Below are 20,854 nucleotides of genomic sequence, written 5' to 3' on the forward strand. Positions count from 1 at the left end.
TCAGACACTGCAGAGTGATGGGTTTAGTTACAGGTAACGCTCTGTAAATTCAAATGTTTTTTGTCATTTATTTCATAAAGTGAAACTCATTCTATAGCTTCATTACATAGTGACATATTTCAAATATATATATAAAACATTTCAACTTCTTTTAAAATTAAATATTCATGGTGAGTTCCATAAGCAACAAGAACTTTTATTAACTCTTTTTCAGCTTTCTTGGATACAAACATCCTAGTCTCCCAAATACTCTTTACTTTAAATATTAACAGTTATTTTCCTATTTCACATTGTTACACAGTTGAGCCATATTCTCAAAGAACCTTTGTGAACAGAACGAGAAGCTCAGCTAATAAAAACTACAACAACTGATGTCACCAACAAGGTCACTGGAGATCTGATTATTTTGGGGGAGATTCTGTTAGAATCAAAGAGCATAAAGGGATTATTACCAACTGCACAGCATTAAAAACTAACTCAAATAAATAACATTTGCTCTATCAAATATTTTCCATGTGAAGATTGTCCCATGATGGTGATCAGGACCGCTGCTTGTTACATGGAAATATTTAGTTCTTATTCAGAGCAATAAACCTCTGAGGTTATAATCAGTAGCAGTTCCTCTGAGCAGCAGACAGAAGTCTCATCATGAAGTTTGTAGAAAAGTAAATAAATCTCAACATGGTGGAAGCTGGTCAGACGTACAGGATCCATCAGCCTCCTCCACTTCTGGCAGACTGATGAGGAATCACACGACCTGCAGCATCAACCAGCGTAACGTTCCTCAACCGAAACAGGTTGTTTTGTGGCTGAACAGCCTCCCACCAAACAAAGGCCCCCGGTCAGCAATGGTTCATTCACAGATCAGTAACAGAGTGGAGTTTTGGGGCGTCCAGCAGGCAGTCTGTGGTCAGGATCCATAGAGCTGAAATGTCATCAGCTGATCTCTGGGAGCCTCCTCAGTCAGAGTCAGACTGGGTTCGTTCAGATTCAAGAGAAGAGGCAGTGATCTTCCACAGCTCCTGCAAAAACAAGAAGTGTTATTCAAAAACCAGTATGACAACCATTGTAGATAAGGGGGGGGGAGTTAATTTCTGCCAAAAGCTCCGAAATTAACTTTTGCAGCTCTAAATTTTCTGAGGTTAATCTCAAATGTCAGATTTTTTTTCCTAGCAAATTTTCAACCGTTCAAACTTTTTTTCTTTTTTGTCTGAAATGTACTCCTTTTATTTCTATATCTAAAATGGCCCTAATACATCTTTGTAAGTTCGTCTCCTCCTAAATGTCTAGTTTCACTGCATAAAAGACACTGTAATTAGAAAACAAAGTATTTTCTAATAGCCACAAAAAATATCCATATTAATCCAGTTCAGAGCAGTTTGTTTATACAGCACAAATTCACAACTGCTATGAAAAACAAAACCAAAAAAAATGGATGGATTCACACAAAAACAGAAAAAACTGGATCCAGAAATACTTTCTATGTTAAGGAAAAAACAAAGAGCTAATGGCAGCATTAGCAGCTGTAATGGTTTCATCTAGCAGAGAAACACAGATAAACTGAGCATGTAGTGCAATGTATGGGATGAAAACAGAGGATAGGATAGTTAGTGGCAGCTGTAGCTTAGTTTGGGAGAGAGACGGGTTAAATACAGAAAACCAGTGCGGCTGAAACTGTGGGTGTAAAGGTTTTTCTCACCAGCTGCTCAATACGTTCATATAGAAGAAACTGTGAGAAGTTTAAAGGAACGTGTTCCACTTTGAATCTGCACCGGCTGTCCTCCATGTCCTGCAGCTGGGACAGGCAGTGCTTAAAATGATTGTAGGCCTCACAGCAAATGTCCATGTGGCGCAGACTGAAGTTCATCCTGTAAGACAGAGAAGGGAAGAAAATTACTGCCAAATCCTGGAGCACCACAGGGCTCTGCGCTTGGACCATTCTCTTTACCATGTATTACCATTTAGAAATGGTATAATAATCAGAGAACATGGGCTTCCTCTCTTATGCTGATGATATTTATATTTATTTCACACAGTCTGATGTGAAATCAGAATGAACTTTTCCCATTTCAGGTCAATTAGGATTATCCAAATGTTTTATATTTGCTAATCCCAGAAAAATATGACAAGGAATTTTTTTTAATGGAATTTTCATTGTTGGTAATCCTAACTGATCTAAAACGGGAAAAGTTCATTCTGGTTTCATGTCAGACAGTGTGAAAAAAATGCATGTGTCTTTTTATATAGTATAGATTTCTGGTTTTGACTGAACATTGACTTTGATTGTTGTAAAGTCAAGTGATTGTTGGAGGAGTGACTGCTGCAATCTGCTGGGTTTCCTCAGACATAAACTGATCTGATTAATAAACTGAACTTGACCAGGATCAAACTGAAGTGTGTGTACCTGACTTTAAGACAAAATTTGTAGCAAGATGGCACTAAACTCATTTAAACTGAATCAAAATTCGGCACATTCTGTTGGAATCTTTTGTGACGGAAATTAAAAGCAGCGCAAAAATGTGAAATGGAAGAAAAATGATACAAAGTTTTCAAATTTTATTAGAATTAAAGACTGAAGTGTGTCCTAAGACTGAGACTAACTCTATAGCGCCTCCTTTTCCTGCAGTTACAATGTCTTGTATTTTGAGGTGCGGCCATACAAAGCTGGCAGTCTGAACTGTCAGTTTAGGTGAACAAACAGTGATAGACAGTTTTTCTTTACCTTTTCTCTAAAGAAATGAAAACTGTGCAGGAGTGATTAAAGCTGCTGCAGAGTCGGTACAGAGTCCTGAAGAGGCCGTCTGTCAGATCGTCGTCGTAGCAAACTGGGGACACAAACATGGAAACATTAGACAGTCTGTTCTGTGCAGCTTCAATGGTGACAAATGCAAAAAAAAAATTATCACTCGATCATCTTTCCCTTAGAATAAAACATGGAGGCAAATGAAAACATATTAGACATAATGACTTCTTGTCAGGATTGTTGTCTTGAGTATTTCTCATTCTGTTTGTTCTTTTGTGTTTTTTAACCCTGTATTTATTATTGTGCTTTGAAATCAACCTGCCAGTGAGACTAGAGATGGAAATAATCCACCTGGCTATAATCTCATGTATTTACATGTAAATGTTCATGTATATATATTGTCCCATTTAAAAAAAAAAAAAAACTTGAACTTGACCATCATGCACCACTTCCTGGTCTGAAAATGAGTGTGTAGAGGAAAACACAGATTTAAAGTTTTTTTTTCACCGATTAAACTTTTTGCAATTCATTTGCATCTAGTGACTACACTTCATGATAACTGCACCTGCCATCCAGCCACTGGACTCATCATGCCTGTACAATGCACTCGCTTCAAACGAACATCAAGATGAATGAAGAAATGGAAAGTTGGTTTTATTTTCATTAGAACAGAAAACCTACCGTCAGTTGCAATAATGAAGGCGGCGTTGTCGTAAAGATCAGCGACTTCCTCTTCAGTCCAGCTGAACTCCAGGTCAGCATCTACACAAGCAGAGAGGAAGAGCAGAAAGAGCAGGTGATTGGTGGAGTTGGTGGAGTGATGCTGCAGCAGATCATTCTGCTCAAATCTGCATTCAGGCTAACAAATTATCTATAAATCCATCAAGGCTCCTCACATGTGGTTCAGACGTTCTGCTGCAACCTAAACACAACTGGTGGACAGATATGATTAAAAGTTGAACTGAAGTAAGCAGTCCAGTGACATCATCAGCTGGTGGGTTAATGGATGATGAACTCCAGATAAGAAGTTACATGTACAGGACTGGAAATAATGAAGAGAACTACTTAAAACGATCAGTTCTCTGATTTCACTCTTTATAGTTATATGTTTGTTTCTTTTGTTCTTTTATCCTATGAACTACTGACAACATGTCTCTGAAATTCCAAGCAAAAACGTTGCATTTATTTGCAGAAAATGAGAAATGGTCAAAGTAAGGACAAAAGATTCAAAGCTTTCAGACCTCAAATAATGCAAAGAAAACAATTTAGAAACAACAACACTAATGTTTGAACTCAGGAAGAATTCAGGATAAATATTTGGTGGAATAACAATGAGGTTTTCAATGGGGTTCAGTGCAGTAGACACCTTTTTTTTCAGGACTATTTGTGCAAAAAGTCTGTCTAGTAACTTTAATACTGTTCGACATTAAAATATGGGTTATGAACTGACTAATATGCTTGATATCTAAGAGAAGAAGCAGAAGGGTGTTACCTGTGCAAAGACTGTGCTGAAGCCAGTTGAGATGTTTTACCTTCACCTCCCCGCCTGCTGGGTGGGAAAAAATGCATGAATGTAACCTGCTGCTGGCAGAGATGAAGAAGCTAAGCTAAGGTAGATGAGAGTCGCAGTGTTTGAGCTCAAATTTAACATCTTCTCAGACAACAGTTAAAACACAGCTCCAATGAACTACGTCTACTGTTCGTCCGGCAGGTTTTAGGTGTTCCTCTGCTGCCACAGGAAGCAGCACATGAAGAGGCGTCTGCAGCAGCTGAGGAACTAGAGACGGAGCTGAATCAGAACCGAGGATCAGAACCACTGCTCTATCCATCATGTTGCAACCCTGACTTCCTTGATATTTTAGATTTTTCTTTTTTCCTTTTCCTCAGATCCCTTCAAAATAAAGTTGTAAAGCCAGATGTCAGACAAAACCAACTTCTCGTCCTGCAGGTGGCCTCCTGCCTGGAATGACCCAAAATGTAAGAAGCATTAAAGCTTCGCAGTCAGTTTATAAGCTAATATGGTCCAAAATAAATACATGTCACAGTTGTTCTGAACTAATCACTTATGAGTAGTTGTAACTTTGAATGTAGTTTTTTATTATTATTATTATGAGCCGAACCTTGGATTTTACGTTTTGGGTAAAATAAGTATTGAACATGTAAAAAAAAAAAAAAAAAAAAAAAAAAAAGTCAGATTAAAAATGTTCTAATTGACATAAAATGTCAACAAAAAGTCATTAGAGTTTATAGATTTACAGTTGGATCCCAAAGCAGACCCAACCTGAAATTTTGCTTTGGTGAAAAACTAAATGAGAATGAATGATATAAAGTTGTATTAATCTACAAATAGAGCAGAATGCTTATCATGTGAGGAAAGAAAGAAAATAGGAGCATCAGTTAATTAGACCCTGATTCACTCCCATCAGTCACACATCTCAGACATAATGCAACAAAAATCAGTTGTCAGTAGGACTGTACCGACATGCACCAGCTGTGCAACTAGCTTTGGTTTCAATATTTTCTAACTATAATATTAATACATCTATCATTTTAGCAACGATCTAAAGCTATGCGCACAACTTTAAAAGAGAAAAGTGGGAATGTGAACATTCTGACCTGCTGGTTTTGTCATGTGTTGATTCAGAAACACGTTCCTGTGGCACAACCTCAGGAGGTCTTCACCCACGTCTGGAAAACACATTCAGCGTCAGCGCAGACAGACTGCAACATGTCTTATTACACCTTCCATCTGATTTAACTTACTGAGGAGAAGCGACTAGGAAAGTAAAGATAAGCTGGAAATCACCTCGAGCTTTTAAATGCAAACAGGTTTACACATTCAATGAGTGACTTTGCTAAACACAATGATTTTTCCCACCGTTTCTGAGCAGCCCTACCTAATGGCCTCATACCTGTGCAGTAGACTGTTTTGGCTGTGGTTGCCATGACGATGCTGGTTAAGCCTGTCCCTGCTCCCAGCTCCAGCACGGTGGCCCCACTGAACGTGTCTTTCTCAGAGAGGATGAAGTCAGCCAGCAGGAGGGCCCCCCGCCAGACCTGGGTCAACCCAAAGGACATGAAACATCAGCTCCATCCGACCCTCCACCCATCTCACTGTTCAGTATGACAAAAACAACATTTCCATAAAGGTCAGGAGGTCATCTGGCTTACATGTTTTATTTGTCATTTTGGATCAAACTTTCCCAGACACATAGAACTGCTTAAAGGGCCAGCATTAGTTAAACTTGTTTGAGCTTTTCATCATGTTATAATGTTATTTTCTCATCAAAAATATACCTGCAGTGTTGCCTTGATTCTTTCATTTCATGTTTGAGAAATCTTTTAATCTCCATGACAACCATTCAGTTGTGCAAAACGCCTGGTTGGACTTAGCCCCGCCTTTGAGGCACAGCTCCTCCTCAGAGCTGAAGTTTCCAAGCTTTGGCCTCTCAGAGAAGCTCTGTCCCGTAACTCCTCCACTCAGCTCCTTCAGACTAGCCAGCAGCAATTAGCAAACCCCTGGCGGAAATGAGCATCTGCTCCACTCATTATAGAAGCTACTTCTCAGAGCAAAGCTCGCAAAAACGTTGTTAAAGTGTTAATAGAGGAGCCATGTTGTGATGACTTCCTGAAGGTGGAGTTTCAGAAAGAGCAGGAGGTTTTAAAGAGACAAAGGCCCAATTTCAAGGCGTTAAATTACAAAGTCAAATTTCTTTTAAGTCATATTTGATATATCCAGCATTTTTATAACAACTGAAGGCAACATAGTTATTAAATTGTACTATAAAATGGAACTATGTGCCTGGAAAACAGATAATACTGCCCCTTTAAGACCAGCTTTATTTGTTTTAGAAAATGTGTTGACCTTTGATTATCTCCTTATTAAAATCTTAAGAATGAACATGGGAGGACCAACTTCACTCATGCCAGCAAATTCACCTCATAGCCAGAACCAAAAATCCTTAGAGAAATAACAAAAAGAACCCAGGAGCTCCATGAGGCTGCAGGCCCAGACAGGTTGTTAAGTATTGAATTAGAATGAGCCTTGTTGTTTGGACGGTTTGCCATGAGACGAACTCTTATGTCAAACAACATGGCAGCAGAGCTTAGCGCCCCAAAGCTGAATCTGAATGAAGCACAAGAATTCTAGAACAATGTCCTTTAGACACACGAGACACAAGTAGCAATATCTGATAGCATCTGGCTGCCAATTCAAGGGTGTACTTACTTTATCTACTAGTAGCTTTTTCATTTTGACTTCATTTCTGTTTAATACTGCCGTAGGTAACTTTTCTAAAAAAAATATATATCTTTTACATATTTGTTAAAACTGTCACCATGTCATGACAGAACATTATGAGACAGATAATCTGTGAAAAGCTCCATCTCCTCCACCTCTTCCCTGAGGTGCTACTACCATCTGAAGAAATGCACCAACCAAAAACAACCAATCAGAGCCAGAAGGAGGGGCTTAGTGAGATCAATCAACATCATGTTGTCACAGTTCAATGTGCGGAGAAACAACTTACTGGAAAAACCATTTATCCACCGTCACTGGTGGCTATGCCTTAGAATTCACAGAGGGTGATTGACAGCGCTAAAACCCGCCTCCTGATGTATCCAGCATTTTTATAACAACTGAAGGTAACATAGTTGTTATGTAGTTTTTGTCCAATATTGTTCAAAAAGTACATTAACTGGAACAAATGGTATTGTTAGGGTAAGCCTGGAGATCTTGAAGAAATAACCAATCCTCACTCTGATTGGTTGTTTCTACTTAGTATTAGGAGGCAGAGGAGCTCCATCTTTTCACAGATTGTCTGTCTCATAACAAACCGCAGCAACATAGTGACAGCTTGAACTAATATGTAAAAATATTTTTTTATGAATATTGCATACTTTCATAGCTAAAGAGTGTGGAGCCAGTGACATACCACTAACACACAAGGATGGAACTACTCACCTGTTTGCCAACATCTTCTAAAGGTGTAGCCATAGTGTGTTCTGTAAGACAGTATTTAGTCATTTGTGTTGTTTGCTCAACATGGATACATTTAAATAATAAAGCATACTAAAGATCTAAAATTAGTGACATAATTGAAACTTTTGGTTTAATGGAGCAGTTCATGAGTAAAACAGCGACTGAAGCATTCTGGTGACCGGTACCTCAACAGATACATGACAACATGACTCTTCACTTTCTGAACTCAAAGTCAGACCACTTTTATCCTGTGTCACTGTTGTGTAAAGCAGTGAACTTTGAATTTGGTGTTCAGAAAAGAACATAATTTGCTTTTAGGATGGATTTCCTGTTCCGTTCTGTTCTTCCACCATTTCCAGCTTTCACCTGAGCTCAGCCACTGTGAGAAATTCCTAATGTCCTGTTTTTGTTTGAGGATTTTCCTGCTTGCTTGTGGAGTCCAAGTATTAGAAAATCAAGCAAAAGTAAAACTGTTGTTCCACATTGCAATGACGATCGGTTGTTATTTTCCTTAGTCATCTGTCATTATGATGCCAACGTCTGCAACGTCTTCATCTATAATTAATTTCGAACTGGGAATTCCTGACACATGGAAAAGCCAACAAACATTAAAACAGTCTGTAGATATACTTACATTATCCAAACTGAAAATGGTTTAAAAAATATGCTTCCAGTCCAAGATCTAAATGTCTGTAACATTAGAGATGTCCATGGGGTTTTATACACTTTGCTTTTGACTTCAATAAAAAAAAGCTATGTAGTAGCATAGGAGGCAGAAAGTGGAAGAGATGTAAGAATACATCCAACACATGAGGAAAGTTGATATTTAATATTGAGTTCACAACATCAAAATATGCTTCAAGAAATATTTTTGAAAAGTAAAACTTCCCATGTTGTGTTTTCACAAATCGAGTAAAAGGAGGTTTATGAATCTCAAACTGAGTAAATACTCTGTTCAGAGTAGAACTGCATCTGGAAATGATCTAAATAAAATGTTAGCATTGTTAGCAGCTAACATTATGTATTAATCCACCAAAACCCCATGCTAACAGCAGCTAGTTAGCGTTTTGCCAGGTGGATTTCCTTTAGATATTGTCCCATTTTAATATTGAGGGATATCAAATCAAAGTCTACTCCATGGAAACACAAGTTGATTCATTCAAAGTGACTTTAGGATACAAACAGTTTCAAACTCAGTAAATAAAGCTGTTTCTTTCCATCCTGGGTATTTTCTGAAATTCACATTTTCTTTTTAAATCTTTTAATATTTGACATCCACCAAATGAAGCAATAGGAAAAACAAACAAAAGCACTTTCACACACATCAATACACCACATCACACATTTGGTTGAAACTGTATAAATTCAGTCTTACCAATCTGTATAATGTCTTTAGAACAACAAGTCTCTTCATCATCATCATCATCATCATCATCATCATCATCACTGTCCTCGTCTTGTTCCAGGTCAGGAACAGACTGCTGGAGGATGATGGGACAGACCAAGTCTCTGCCACCTTCATCCACTGATCTTTTTCGTGGTCTGTGAAATCAAAAGAATAGAAATGTGTGTGTGGTCATACCAAAGACTTCATCAAGCATGTCATAATTATACAGATTTAACCTTAAATATGAAGAACTTGAACAAGATCAATGAGATACTCAGGAAGATCCTCCAATCTGAGACTCAGTTCCATTTCAAAATGATTTGATAACATAAACATAAAGCATAACTAGATCTATTTAGAACAGCTGAAGGACTCCAGTTCTTCTCCTGTCAGTCTTTAAATACTTCTCCAATTCCACTGATGTGTTTAAGAAACATGGAAACAAAGTAGTCAAAGACTTTAACAAGTAAAAGTTCAAAACAAAAACAAAAAAACTTGAACAAGAACAAGTTTGTCTGCACATGTTCTGCTGTGGTCACCAATGACCGATCTTCCACTCCAATTGTACATGGAACCTTTGTACTGGTGACTGGACCAGTACACTGCTGTGTATGTGTAAGAAAAGTCTGTGGCTTTCTGGAGCTTTGACCGGTTATCCTTCATATCTGTTATATTTCGGACATCCGCCTGTGTGTGAACCTTAGACTCAGCTCCAGGAACTTCTTTAGGAAACAGCATGAACCATAGAACCAGCAGCTTATTGGAATATGGAGGAATATGTGCTGCATCAGAGGTGAAACAGAAATTTCAAAAAATCTAAAAAAATTAAAATAAAAAAAAAATCTAATCCAAAATCACAATGTATGAATTTTTTATAATTTATTTGTGTGTTATTGCTGTAAATAAGTGATTTCAGAATATATATACTTTTAGATTATGCCTCTCATAGTGGACACCCACCTAACATGAAATTTCAGACCCCTCCATGATTTCTAAGTGAGAGAATTTGCGAAGTCGCAGGGTGTTCAAATACTTATTTTTCTGACTGTATAAAAGAAAACAATAAAAAGTAATTAAAAAAAAATATTTATTTCCCTGCACAAACCTTTGGACATGACCAAGAAACATCCAAGAAATTCTGTTCTCTAGAACTTTGCCAAACAAGAATTCTAAGTTGTGTTTCTTAATCACAAAACCAACATTTTAATGTCTACTGGGTTGTTTCATCCCTCATACCGATGTGTGACGTCAAGATCTCCGTCTTCATCCAAACATGTCTCCACGTTTCCTTGGTTACCTCCCTCCTCATCTTGTTCAGGAGACGTTCCTCCGTCTCTCCTCGGACTTTTGTGCTTCTCGCCGTTTGCTGCATCCGTCCCAGAGTCACCGTCAGCACGACTTTCTGCCAAGATCCTAAATCTGGACTTGAACACTGAACAGACATGTTCACAAGTCATTCCTTTCAAGTCCAAGTCCCTCATGAAGAAATTTTTCCTCACCAAATCGATTTCATCCAGTGCATCTTAGTTCAAATGGTGCTAAAGTAGTTGCTCTAGAAACTAGACAAAGATACTTGGTAAGATTTTGTGTTTTTACAGTGTATGATTTACTTTGTAAAATCATTGTGGAACTGAATTCGGGTATTGTTGTACTGAATGTTCCTGACTTCATAAAGTGATTTGAGGTTTATATGAATTAGTTTGAATGGAGCAAATTAAACAGAACTGAACTGAAAGCAAAGTGGACTTGAATCACAGTGGTTTGTTTCCTAACATTATCAAGTGCTGCTATTTGGAGTTGACATGTGAACAGAACTTAGACTAAACATGCAGCTGTTTTTAATAATCCAGGTGTCCAGTTTCTGACTAACACACAACAAACAGGCAGAATACACAGGTACTCAGAGTGCTGCTAAGCAACAAGTGGACTGGAAAGACACCTCTGATTACTTACTGTGGTCTTTGGGTCATGTGAAACCTGCTGTGTAACCATGTGACTGTAACCATGTGATTTCATCTTCCAAATAATTGTCTGCCACATCTCCACTGACCAACAGGCAATCAGCGAAAGCTGTTGCCATACACACCTGGCTGCCCGGCGCTGTTGAGGCGTGTCATCAGGTGGTGTGTGTTGGGCCGGTGCATGTGAACGTCTGACAGCACGGTGTCATGTTTAAAGGTCATCTGATCCATGGGTGGTCACTCACAGTCTAGATAAACCCAACAATCTGCTTCCTGGAACCTGCACACACTCAAATTGAACAGAACAATTATTAACAACAGATTTTTTTTTCATAGCTTAAATAAAACTGGGTGCTTTTCACAAGTAGAATAAAAGTTTCACGAGCATCACACTGTATTTAATTTGACTTTAGTTGAGCATCACCCCAACTGTGTATTGACTTGGATGTATTTTACAAATGGAGCAGATTCTTCAAAACAGAGAAGGCCCTTTATTCAAACTACAATTCTGATACCAACTTCTGCATCCTGTAAAAAATATGTCTTTTTAAATACAGCATAAGAGACAAATTCATGCATAACACAAACAAATCTTAGATTATGAGTCGATTTTACTCGACTCATAACCTAATTTTATTTTACAGCTGCATAATTATGTTGAAATTTCATACAGTATTTTTATTCCTTATTCTGTTTTTATATATCGCATATTTCCATCTTTGTTTGAATCGTCTCGCTTTCTTTGATTTCCTGTCATTTTGCTGCTGTTGCTCAGACATTTCCTCTCTTGTGGAACCATAAAGGATATTTCTATTCCACTGTTCACAAATAAAAACATTTTGCCATTCTAGCTTGTGGTAAAAATGCAATCATTTATAAATAAGTAAGCAATTTATACTTACTTATTTATAAAGTAAATAAAAGCACTTTATTTATAAAGCGCTTTTCACAGACATAAAATCACAAAGAGCTGTACAATAGAAATCAACCTTAAAACCATACAAAAAACATGAAACCAACATAAGAAGCAATTAAATCAAGAGATAAAAAGCCTGGAAAAATAAAAAAATGTTTGTAGTTGTTTTTTAAAAACCTCCACAGAGTCAACAAAACGGAGCAGCAAGGATAGACTGTACCACAGCCTTGGGGCCACCGACTGAAAGACCGGGCCCCTTTAGGTTTTAACCTTCTGTCATCATCAGGAGGAAATGCAGTGTAAATGAAAAGAGGAAGAAAACTCCCCAACTACAACATTGTCAATAAAGTGTCTGTGCTTGCTGGCAACTTGAGAAGTCATCTCCAAATAACAAGACATATTAAAAGAGACACTAAAAACAACAAGTTTTATCGTAAGACACTTTAATCGCCAAGATTGAGTTCATAAGTAAAAACCAGGTCTGAAGTGTGACCTGCAGGGTGAGTAGGCTCAGACATGCTGTGAGAAGGTAAAAGAGTCCATAAAATTAAGAAAGTCCATCACAGCAGAACGATTTGTAGGATCAACATGAATATTAAAATCCCCAGTGATGAAGATCTTATTTAGCTTGACTGTAGAAGATAAAAAGTCCTGAAAGTCTAAAAGAAAAGATGAAACCGGACCAGATGGTCCATAAATCAGAACAGCATTTGGTTCTATCTTGGCGATTCGGACCATGATCAACTCAAAGGAATTGCAGGTACTTGAAGCGATAATTTGACATAAAAAAGTCCTTTTACAGATGACAGCAGTGCCACCTAAACAGCCTGTCATCTGTGGAGGTAACCTGATCATGTATATTAGGGGTCTTCAAATCTAGTCCCTGTGGGCCGGTGTCCTTAGCAGGACTCTGGACAACTGGACTGCATGCTTGACTCAGGTGTGATGGACCACCAGGGAATCATCTACAAGTTGCAGGACCCTGGAGGAACAGAGTTGAAGACCCCTGGTGGAAATCCTTAGTCTTATGCCCTGATATCTAAAACTGGAGACTTGAGAGAAGTTGTGCCTTCCTTTGACTATGACATCATGTTGAGTTTATTTTTAGTATTCCACGCTGGTGCCATCTGTCTACAAAGATCACTGCATGCTGTTGACGGGGTGAATAAGTATAAATGACTGTAATCTAAAATTATTGGAATACAATAAATGAATCAATAATTTAAGCACTAAATACTTCACATTACTCTGCTGTCTGACTATTACGGAGAGAAAAGTCGTCTTCTGCCCGCTCCCTGATATTAGGGGCTCGACTCTAGAACTGAAGAGTCTCTGCCTTCCAACTTCCCAGCAGATCCATCATCCCTGTTGTAACCAAGCTGAACTAACCAAGCTGAACTAACTGAAGCGCTCTAACTACCAACCGGAGCTCAAGGACACTGAGGACGTCATTCAGACAGAGAGTCGGTGTGTTGGAGCAGGACTGCACCTTCAGCTTTAGCTCAGTAGCCCCGAAGCTGGAATTGGAAACCTCTGTCTTAAATCGTGTTTTTTTCCAACACAACCTCCTGTTGTCAAGAGAAAGTGCTTGTTGTTTACTAGTGACTGCACGAGAAACTTCCATAGATTCCGACTTCCCGCGGAACAACTAACCACGGCTAACTCTGCTAGCCATCACGTCTGGACGTTCATGTTCAGAAACATTGTTTCTACAGTTAAAGTCCTGCAGCTCTTTAGAAGGGAACTAACACAGGATTAAGGGTTACTCACCTGCCGTAACGGGGCCGACATGACAGTCTTATGATGCATTCATGTTTCTCGGAATTAGAAAAACTTTGAGGAGTGCACTGAGAAACTCAGACAAAGATATCTAACCTGGTTGCCACCGATTAGTATCTCAGTTTTCTGTTGCCAAACATTTTCCTTTGTCAAAGAAGCAATAATAACATAACTTTTTAAAAGATACAGAAAAATTAAAATGATTTCAGTAAAACACCAATGGCCGCATTTTGTTAGATGATGAAACTTACGAGTTTCCGTCTAACATTGAATGCAACATATTCCATTGTAATGGTGCGTTTGATTTACCTCCGAAATCCAACAGAACATTTAGGAAATACATTATATTATATTATATATTATATTATGTTATATTATATTATATTAAACTTCTCATTAAAAATTGGTAAATTTAACCCTTGATGTTAAAGAGACTAACTGAATACAAATACATTCGACCTTTTTAGATTGTAATTTCCTTTCATCTAAATTTCCACCCATTTTTATGTTGCACTTGGAGAATCAATCCTCCTGTCAAATAAAAACACCTGACTGTAACTACCGTACACATGAGAAAGTAGATTCTTTTTAGGGAAGTGAAATCCAAAACCACAGAGGAGGAAAAACTGGGGTGAAAACTTGTTGGGTGGTTTATAGGCAGCCCTCCTCCTAATGCTTGCTTTAATCTGCAGTCAGGAGCAACATGGAAAAGTATCATCATCAGGGTCCAAAGGTTATCAACTGGTGCTTATCGCTACAGATGGGAATAAGGACACGAGTTCCTCCTGTTCAACATGTTGATGTTAGCCTGGCCGTGGCCTTCCTGTGCAACTACACTAGAAAAACAGCAAAAAGCGTAGGACAAGGGGCTGCTTTTTACCAGGCTATGTGGATGTGCTTTCTTTAATCCAGTAATGACCCAAACAAAATACACTGTGGCCAAATTATACATTTGTAGGAGTCCATGAACGCTTTCATTTATATAATGTCCATGTGGCAGTAGTAGAATATTCAGAGCAGCAGCATCTTCCCTTGAGCTGACATCCAAACCAGTTCAACCCAAGGTCAGACCATGAAATGCTTAGAAAGTCTACATAAACAACTCAAAGAGCTCTGTCTCAGCTCTATTAGCCATAGTGGAATGCTATATGCTGAAGTTGCTGTAACATGTTTTGTTGAACTGCAGATATGCTGGGATAATGACAAACGGAGTGCTATATTGGTCAAAATATAAAGAAATGAGAAACAGTTTCAGAAACAAACTCTCTTCGTTGGAACTTCAGTTTTGTGCTTCATCGGTGCCCCCAAGTGGGCAAATAATGTGTTATCTGAAGAATTTGACAGCTTGACTCTGCCCTCAGTTCAGCATGTGGAGGGAAGCGACTTTTTATCAGTGCAAACATTTTTTTAGAGAGGAAGCCGATGTGTGATATACCTAATGTCTTAGCTTTTCTGGATGCAATGACAAAAACCTTCAGGGCCAAAGTTTTATTCAGCTGCATATCTTCATATGTCAATAGCAGGATGGATGAAGTTCATGACAGGACCAGAAGAAAAGGACTTCTCTAAAATGTGCTGAAAGTAGAGCCCAAATGAGCAGGTTAACTGCAGGCTCTGATTATCAAAACTAGACCCACTGTGTCATAAACATTATGAAAAATGATGTAATCCATCCACACCAGAGCTCAGATCTGTTATTGATAATATAGTGCATTGTCTTTTTATTAAAGTATTTTTCATCTGAAGGTGTCAGTGATGCCAAACACAACACAAACATCTTAACAAACATGTTCATCAAGCACCAACAAGTATAGAAAATATCTCTGAGTCAGATTTAAGATTAAAAAATGTGAAAATTGCACATTACTCACTTTATATAAAATACAACACATTATTTTAAACAACATGAGCAAAGAGATTGGTTTTTTTCCATTAATTCTGTTTCTTTTTAACTCTCAGGTTTCAGTCTGATCAAAATAAAAATCCCGTTATCAGTTCTAACCCATCATTTTCATCTGTTTTCAAAATGGGAGTTGGCACACAGATCATATCCATGCGGAAAACTGGAACAAACATAAAAACTTCAGCTGCTATAAGAACACATTCCCAGGTCAATACGAAGATCTTAAGTCAGTATCTGCTGGTGTTGATTTGAAATATATGAACATGTTTTCCTTCTAAAAACATAAATCGTTATAAAATGTGTTGTCCACATGAGTAAACTGAAGAGTTCTGCAGGTCAGACTGACTCCAGAGCGAACGCTGAGAGGAAGTGGGCGTGTCTCTGTAGGGGGGGGGAAACAGAAAACAGTCGTTAGACGTTGAACTCAGGTGGGATGGATTTTAAGGTGAATCAAAAAAAAGTGATTTCAGAGTTCGATCAAACATCTACACCGGTCTGGGAGCCGGCTTCAGGAGAAGCTGCTATTGTTTAAACTAGGGGCTGGTCTGCCAGGGAGCTCTCAGCTGGTTAATGGTTATCCAGCGATAACAGATTTTACAGCCTCAAAGCTACGGGAAGTTCCCTTCAGTTCCGCATTCAAACCCCATCTGACTAAAAGAGAACAAAGCTTTACACAAACACAGAGAGCACAGAGCTGATCAGGGATCAGTGGGTAGGATGGTCAACATGAAGAAGTCGTTTGGGGCGCAAAACCAGAATTTTACATTTCCTATAAACAGCTGCTGACTCTAGTCGAATGACATGCAGTATCCAAACTTTATGTGTAAATTGAGGAATGAAGAATACATAGCAAAGTACATTGTAGTACCATTAAGGAGAAAATGCATTTCAGTTAATGTTTGTTATTGAAGCCCGACAATCCTCCTTTATCTAAAAATCTAATGAATATCTAAATTCAGATTTTCAGGAATTACTTTCTAACTTCAATTTTGACAGATTGGGTAATTTTTTTATTCCAAGGACTAAATACATACATGATAGAGGTGATAGTCTGGAATTCGACAGAAAAAAAAAGAATAACAAGACTTTCCCTTTTTGTGCATTTAAGCTTATACACCTAACCTTTATCTGATACTCGGAAACTCATAAAAAGGCTTTAAGGTATTTGCTATTGATGGGCACATCTGTAATTACACATCATTTAATGTCAAGATTGAACATTTCCAGAATCTTTTTCAGTAAAATTTTCAATAAACATTTACTGAATGTTTACTGAAAACATTCAGTAAAAGTATCAACCTCATATTTATGACTAAATGAAAATAATAATCAACGTGTCGATCTACCATATATACTTCCTCTAATAAATTACACAGAGTGAGAAGTTTGGTCAACTAGGAGGGACTCAGAGCAGAGCCTCTGCTTCTCCACATCGAGAGGAGCAAGAGGTGGCTCGGGCATCTGGTTAGGATGGACGCCCCACTGGTGGGGTGTTCCGGGCACGTCCCACAAGTAGGAGGTGCCAAGGAAGACCCAGAGGAAGATGCAGAGGAAGACCCAAGACATGATGGAGGGACTATGTTCCTCTGCTGGTCTGGGAACGTTGTGGAATTCCATAGGAAGATCTGGGCAAAGTTGCTGGAGAGGGAAGTCTGAGCTGCTGCCCCTGTGACCCGACCCCAGATAAACAGAAGACAATGGATGGATGGATGATCCGTTGTTTAAACAGCCCAGGGGGCGTGCCGTGGTGGCGTAGTGGTTAGCGCGACTCACGTTTGGAGGCCTTGAGTCCTCGACGCGGCCGTCACGGATTCGATTCCCGGACCCGGTGATATTTGCCACATGTCTTCCCCCTTTCCTGTCAGCCTACTTTCATATAAGGGACACTAGAGCCCACAAAAGACCCCCTGGAGGGGAGAAAAAAGAAAAAAAAAACAGACCAGGAGTGGAATCTATTTCCTAGCTTTGAGAATTAACATTCAGAAGCTTCTCATTCAACCTACCAAGCTCCAGGAACACTGAAACCTTTGCCAGTCTTTTCAAAGACTCGGTGTGGAAAGCCTCCCTTTTGTCATCTGAACTCTCTTTTAAAGAAACAGGAACCAAAGGACAGAGAATGAAAGGGGGTTCAGTTCCATCTCACTGAGGCCAGTACCATCAGCGAGGTCAGCCTCTCACCCAACACTGGTCACACACGCTGCCAGCATCAGCTGCTCCCACCGGTGGGGATTATCATCACACACTGGATTCAGAGAAGATGAGCCACAGTAAATCTTCCTCAGTTCAGGCGATGGACAGTTTGGAAGCACTGGGTCTCCTGTAGCACTCGGCTCAAAGGAAACTTGTTTCAGGTGACATCTTGAAGCGTCGGCAAGCACAACACAAATGTATCACATTTCTTCAGGACACTGGGACAAACGGTTCTGCTCAGGAAGTCCTAAACGTGCCTCTGATCTTGTCAAGAGTCTTGAGCTAAGACTGGATCAAAAGGTACACACTGCCAAAGATGATATTAATAGTTATACAAAGTATTATCTCGGTATAATGTGTCTTTAATCTGTCAGCAGGTAGAGTTAAATTCCTCTCAATTTCACCTCAAATGATTTTTTTTTGGCGCTTTGTCATTTTTTAAATGTTCCGTAGTTACTGTTTGTCATGTTAATGCCAATAAAAATATTTTGTAGACACCAATAAAGAACTGTTGGATAAATTGTATTTTTAGTAATTATCAAATATTCGTTGTATCATGTAGCTTTGTAGTAACATTTAGATAATGTTTAATTATATGCTTTTTCTCTTTTTCCTCTATTCTAAGTAATGTCTCTGTGTGTTGAATAATTATGATTCCTTCCTGTGACCTCTTTGAGAAAGAGAGCAGTGAAGCCTTCATGGAGATAGCGGAGACAACTCTGTCTGCTCTCCTGTGGTACTCGACGCCGTGTCTGGTACTTGACTGGAGCAGAAAGATTTAGAGTGTAGATAACATGTGTCTAATAGTAAATGTCATTAGCGCTGCAACAATGTGATAAATTGTTTTCCCCTCCCTTTGAGAGTTAAAGCGCTCAGTGTAAGAGGGTCCCCTAAAAAAGCAATAAAATAGAGGGAGCGGGAGATGTGTTTTCAGAGCGGTTGGAGATTTGTAACTGAAAGCATATCTCTGTCTGCTCTCCTCGCGAGTACAAAAAGAATTTAACTCTCTTGTCTTTCCTGTGTTTTGTTTAATAGGTATTTAGACCCAACAAGAACCTATTCATCTTCTGCTTAGCAACCCAGAACAGGAACATTTAGTTTACATACTTCACTCAACCCAAAAAAAGAATCAAATCTATTAGTTAGAACAAATATCCAGAAGATTTTACTCAACCCAGAGCAGGAACTAGAACAAATTTAGAGTCCAGAGGAACTAGAGAAACTACTGGTTACCATAGATTAACATTATCAGAACAAGAATCCAGAGAAACCCCTAGTAGTTTATAAATCACTAACTACTTATTCTTAAACATGGGGTCATACTTTTTCATTTTCTTTTTTCTTCTTCTGCTCTTGTCTTTGGTTTGTTGTTTTGTTGTATTTCCTCTAATTCATGTAAAGCACTTTGAACTGCCTTGTTGCTGACACTGTGCTATATAAATAAAATTACCTTATCTTGCCTGTAAACCTTGTCCAAATTCTGTCCGGGGTTTAGAAGAAGATAATTCAAAAATAGAAACAAAAACGCACCTTAAATAAAAATGATTAATTTGTTCCAGCGATGCAGACCCTGTACTTGGTGTCGGTTTGTTACCAAAATATTGTACATCTCTAATTTTTACCACCAGGCTACAAAACAATTAGACCAAAACTAAAAAGCTAAGAAACGGTGAAGGAGTGAAATGGCTTCATCTGGTCAGAATTGAATAGTTATTGAACATTACCTTTAAAATTGATGCTTGATTAGAATGTCAACATTTTTTTATGACTGATTTATTACTCTCCAAAATGTGTTTTTATAGTGCAAGTGACTAAGCTATTCCTTGTGAGAAATGTAATCCTTGTTGTTAACATGTCCTCAGCGCAATAAAGCGGCAGTACATCTTGAACTTTGACCTGCTGTGTGTGATCTGGGCCTCACCTGTCCGCCTGTTATGTGGGTGAAGTCTCCATAGTTGTGTGCGGCATCTCTACGTCACCGCCAGCCACGAGGGACACAGCAGTGTGCGGGGGGCTTTCCTGCGGGACCACCGTCTCCATGGCAACGGCCACCTGTCCCGTTTGCCGGGACTCCGCTGTCCCAGCGGCTGACCTCTGCGCTCGGCTTGCGCGGCCTCCGTTCCGGCGGAAAGAGTTCCTGATTCCGTTGGAGACGCGGCTGGAGAGCCGCCTCACTACCCCGCCGATGCCGCCCGCGGGGCCCTTCTTCTTCAGCAGGCCGACGTCATCCTCCAGCTCCCCCGGGGGCACCTCGATGTTCCCAGAGTACCAGAACACCCACCAGATGAGGCTGAGGAAGATGACGATGGCGCCTGCGTAGATGAGCAGGTCAAAGAAAAACACGTTGACGAACACCCCGAGGAGGAGCACGGTCAGGCCCACGATGTCAAAGGCGACAGCCAGCCAGAAGCTGCACACACAGCGGCCCAGACCCCGGTACTCGGCCTCCATGTTCAGGTGTCAGCGGCTGGAAGGTGAGGCAACCTGTCCTGCTCGGGGCACACAGACGGACACACCTCACAGGAGGGGCGTTCCGCTCCCAGGAGGAGGGACTGCTGCGGAGGCACCTGGCCGGTAACGGCCTTCCTCTGCCAGGCTACACGCAACCTGCCGCTCTTCATAACTTTGGCAAAAAAAAAAAAAAGCAATAAAGAACCAACCAATAATGTATAATGAAGATTATAGTAAAGATATAACAAATGCAGGCATTTATTATTATATCTGCTTTGTTTAATGCAATAATTGCACTAAGTATCCACTAAAAACTCACTCCAAAACAATCAGTAATATTTCCTAGTGGGTTTTTTTTCCTGGTCAGTTTGTGGTTATTCAGAATCAACTTTATGGGCCCAAACAAAAATCTTGGCTTCAATCTCAAGCATTCATAGCTTAGAGACTTTAGGTACAAATATATAAACTTTAGAGGATTTTTTTTAATATATAGCATTTTCTACAAATATCAACATCCACAAACTATTGACTGAAGGAGGGCAA

The 20,854-nt window shown here is 39.3% G+C and overlaps 2 protein-coding genes across 4 annotated transcripts; both read right to left on the reverse strand.

The window, feature by feature from the left end:
- Positions 1-44: 44 nt before the first annotated feature.
- On the reverse strand, positions 45-13,904 carry mettl22 (methyltransferase 22, Kin17 lysine). Of its 3 annotated transcripts, none has more exons than XM_028023335.1 (12): positions 13,759-13,904; positions 11,198-11,352; positions 10,348-10,543; positions 9,100-9,266; positions 7,707-7,747; positions 5,656-5,800; positions 5,360-5,431; positions 4,236-4,292; positions 3,425-3,505; positions 2,723-2,825; positions 1,700-1,868; positions 45-1,022 (listed from the first exon to the last, which is right to left on the reverse strand). In XM_028023335.1, exons 2-12 carry the CDS (start codon positions 11,301-11,303, stop codon positions 960-962), a joined length of 1,200 nt encoding a protein of 399 aa, XP_027879136.1. In that variant the 5' UTR covers positions 11,304-11,352; positions 13,759-13,904; the 3' UTR covers positions 45-959. The 3 variants fall into 3 exon arrangements, with proteins under 3 accessions (XP_027879136.1, XP_027879135.1, XP_027879137.1); XM_028023334.1 differs by having other exon boundaries at positions 11,198-11,361; XM_028023336.1 differs by having other exon boundaries at positions 4,236-4,289; positions 11,198-11,361; positions 13,759-13,903.
- A 1,555-nt stretch (positions 13,905-15,459) lies between these two features.
- On the reverse strand, positions 15,460-20,471 carry LOC114148231 (transmembrane protein 238). Its single transcript, XM_028023341.1, has 2 exons — positions 19,782-20,471; positions 15,460-16,051 (listed from the first exon to the last, which is right to left on the reverse strand). Exon 1 carries the CDS (start codon positions 20,309-20,311, stop codon positions 19,793-19,795), a length of 519 nt encoding a protein of 172 aa, XP_027879142.1. The 5' UTR covers positions 20,312-20,471; the 3' UTR covers positions 15,460-16,051; positions 19,782-19,792.
- Between the last annotated feature and the right edge of the window lie 383 nt (positions 20,472-20,854).

The sequence above is a fragment of the Xiphophorus couchianus genome, chromosome 7 (genome assembly GCF_001444195.1).
Source record: "Xiphophorus couchianus chromosome 7, X_couchianus-1.0, whole genome shotgun sequence".
In the NCBI taxonomy this organism is placed as follows: Eukaryota; Metazoa; Chordata; class Actinopteri; order Cyprinodontiformes; family Poeciliidae; genus Xiphophorus; species Xiphophorus couchianus.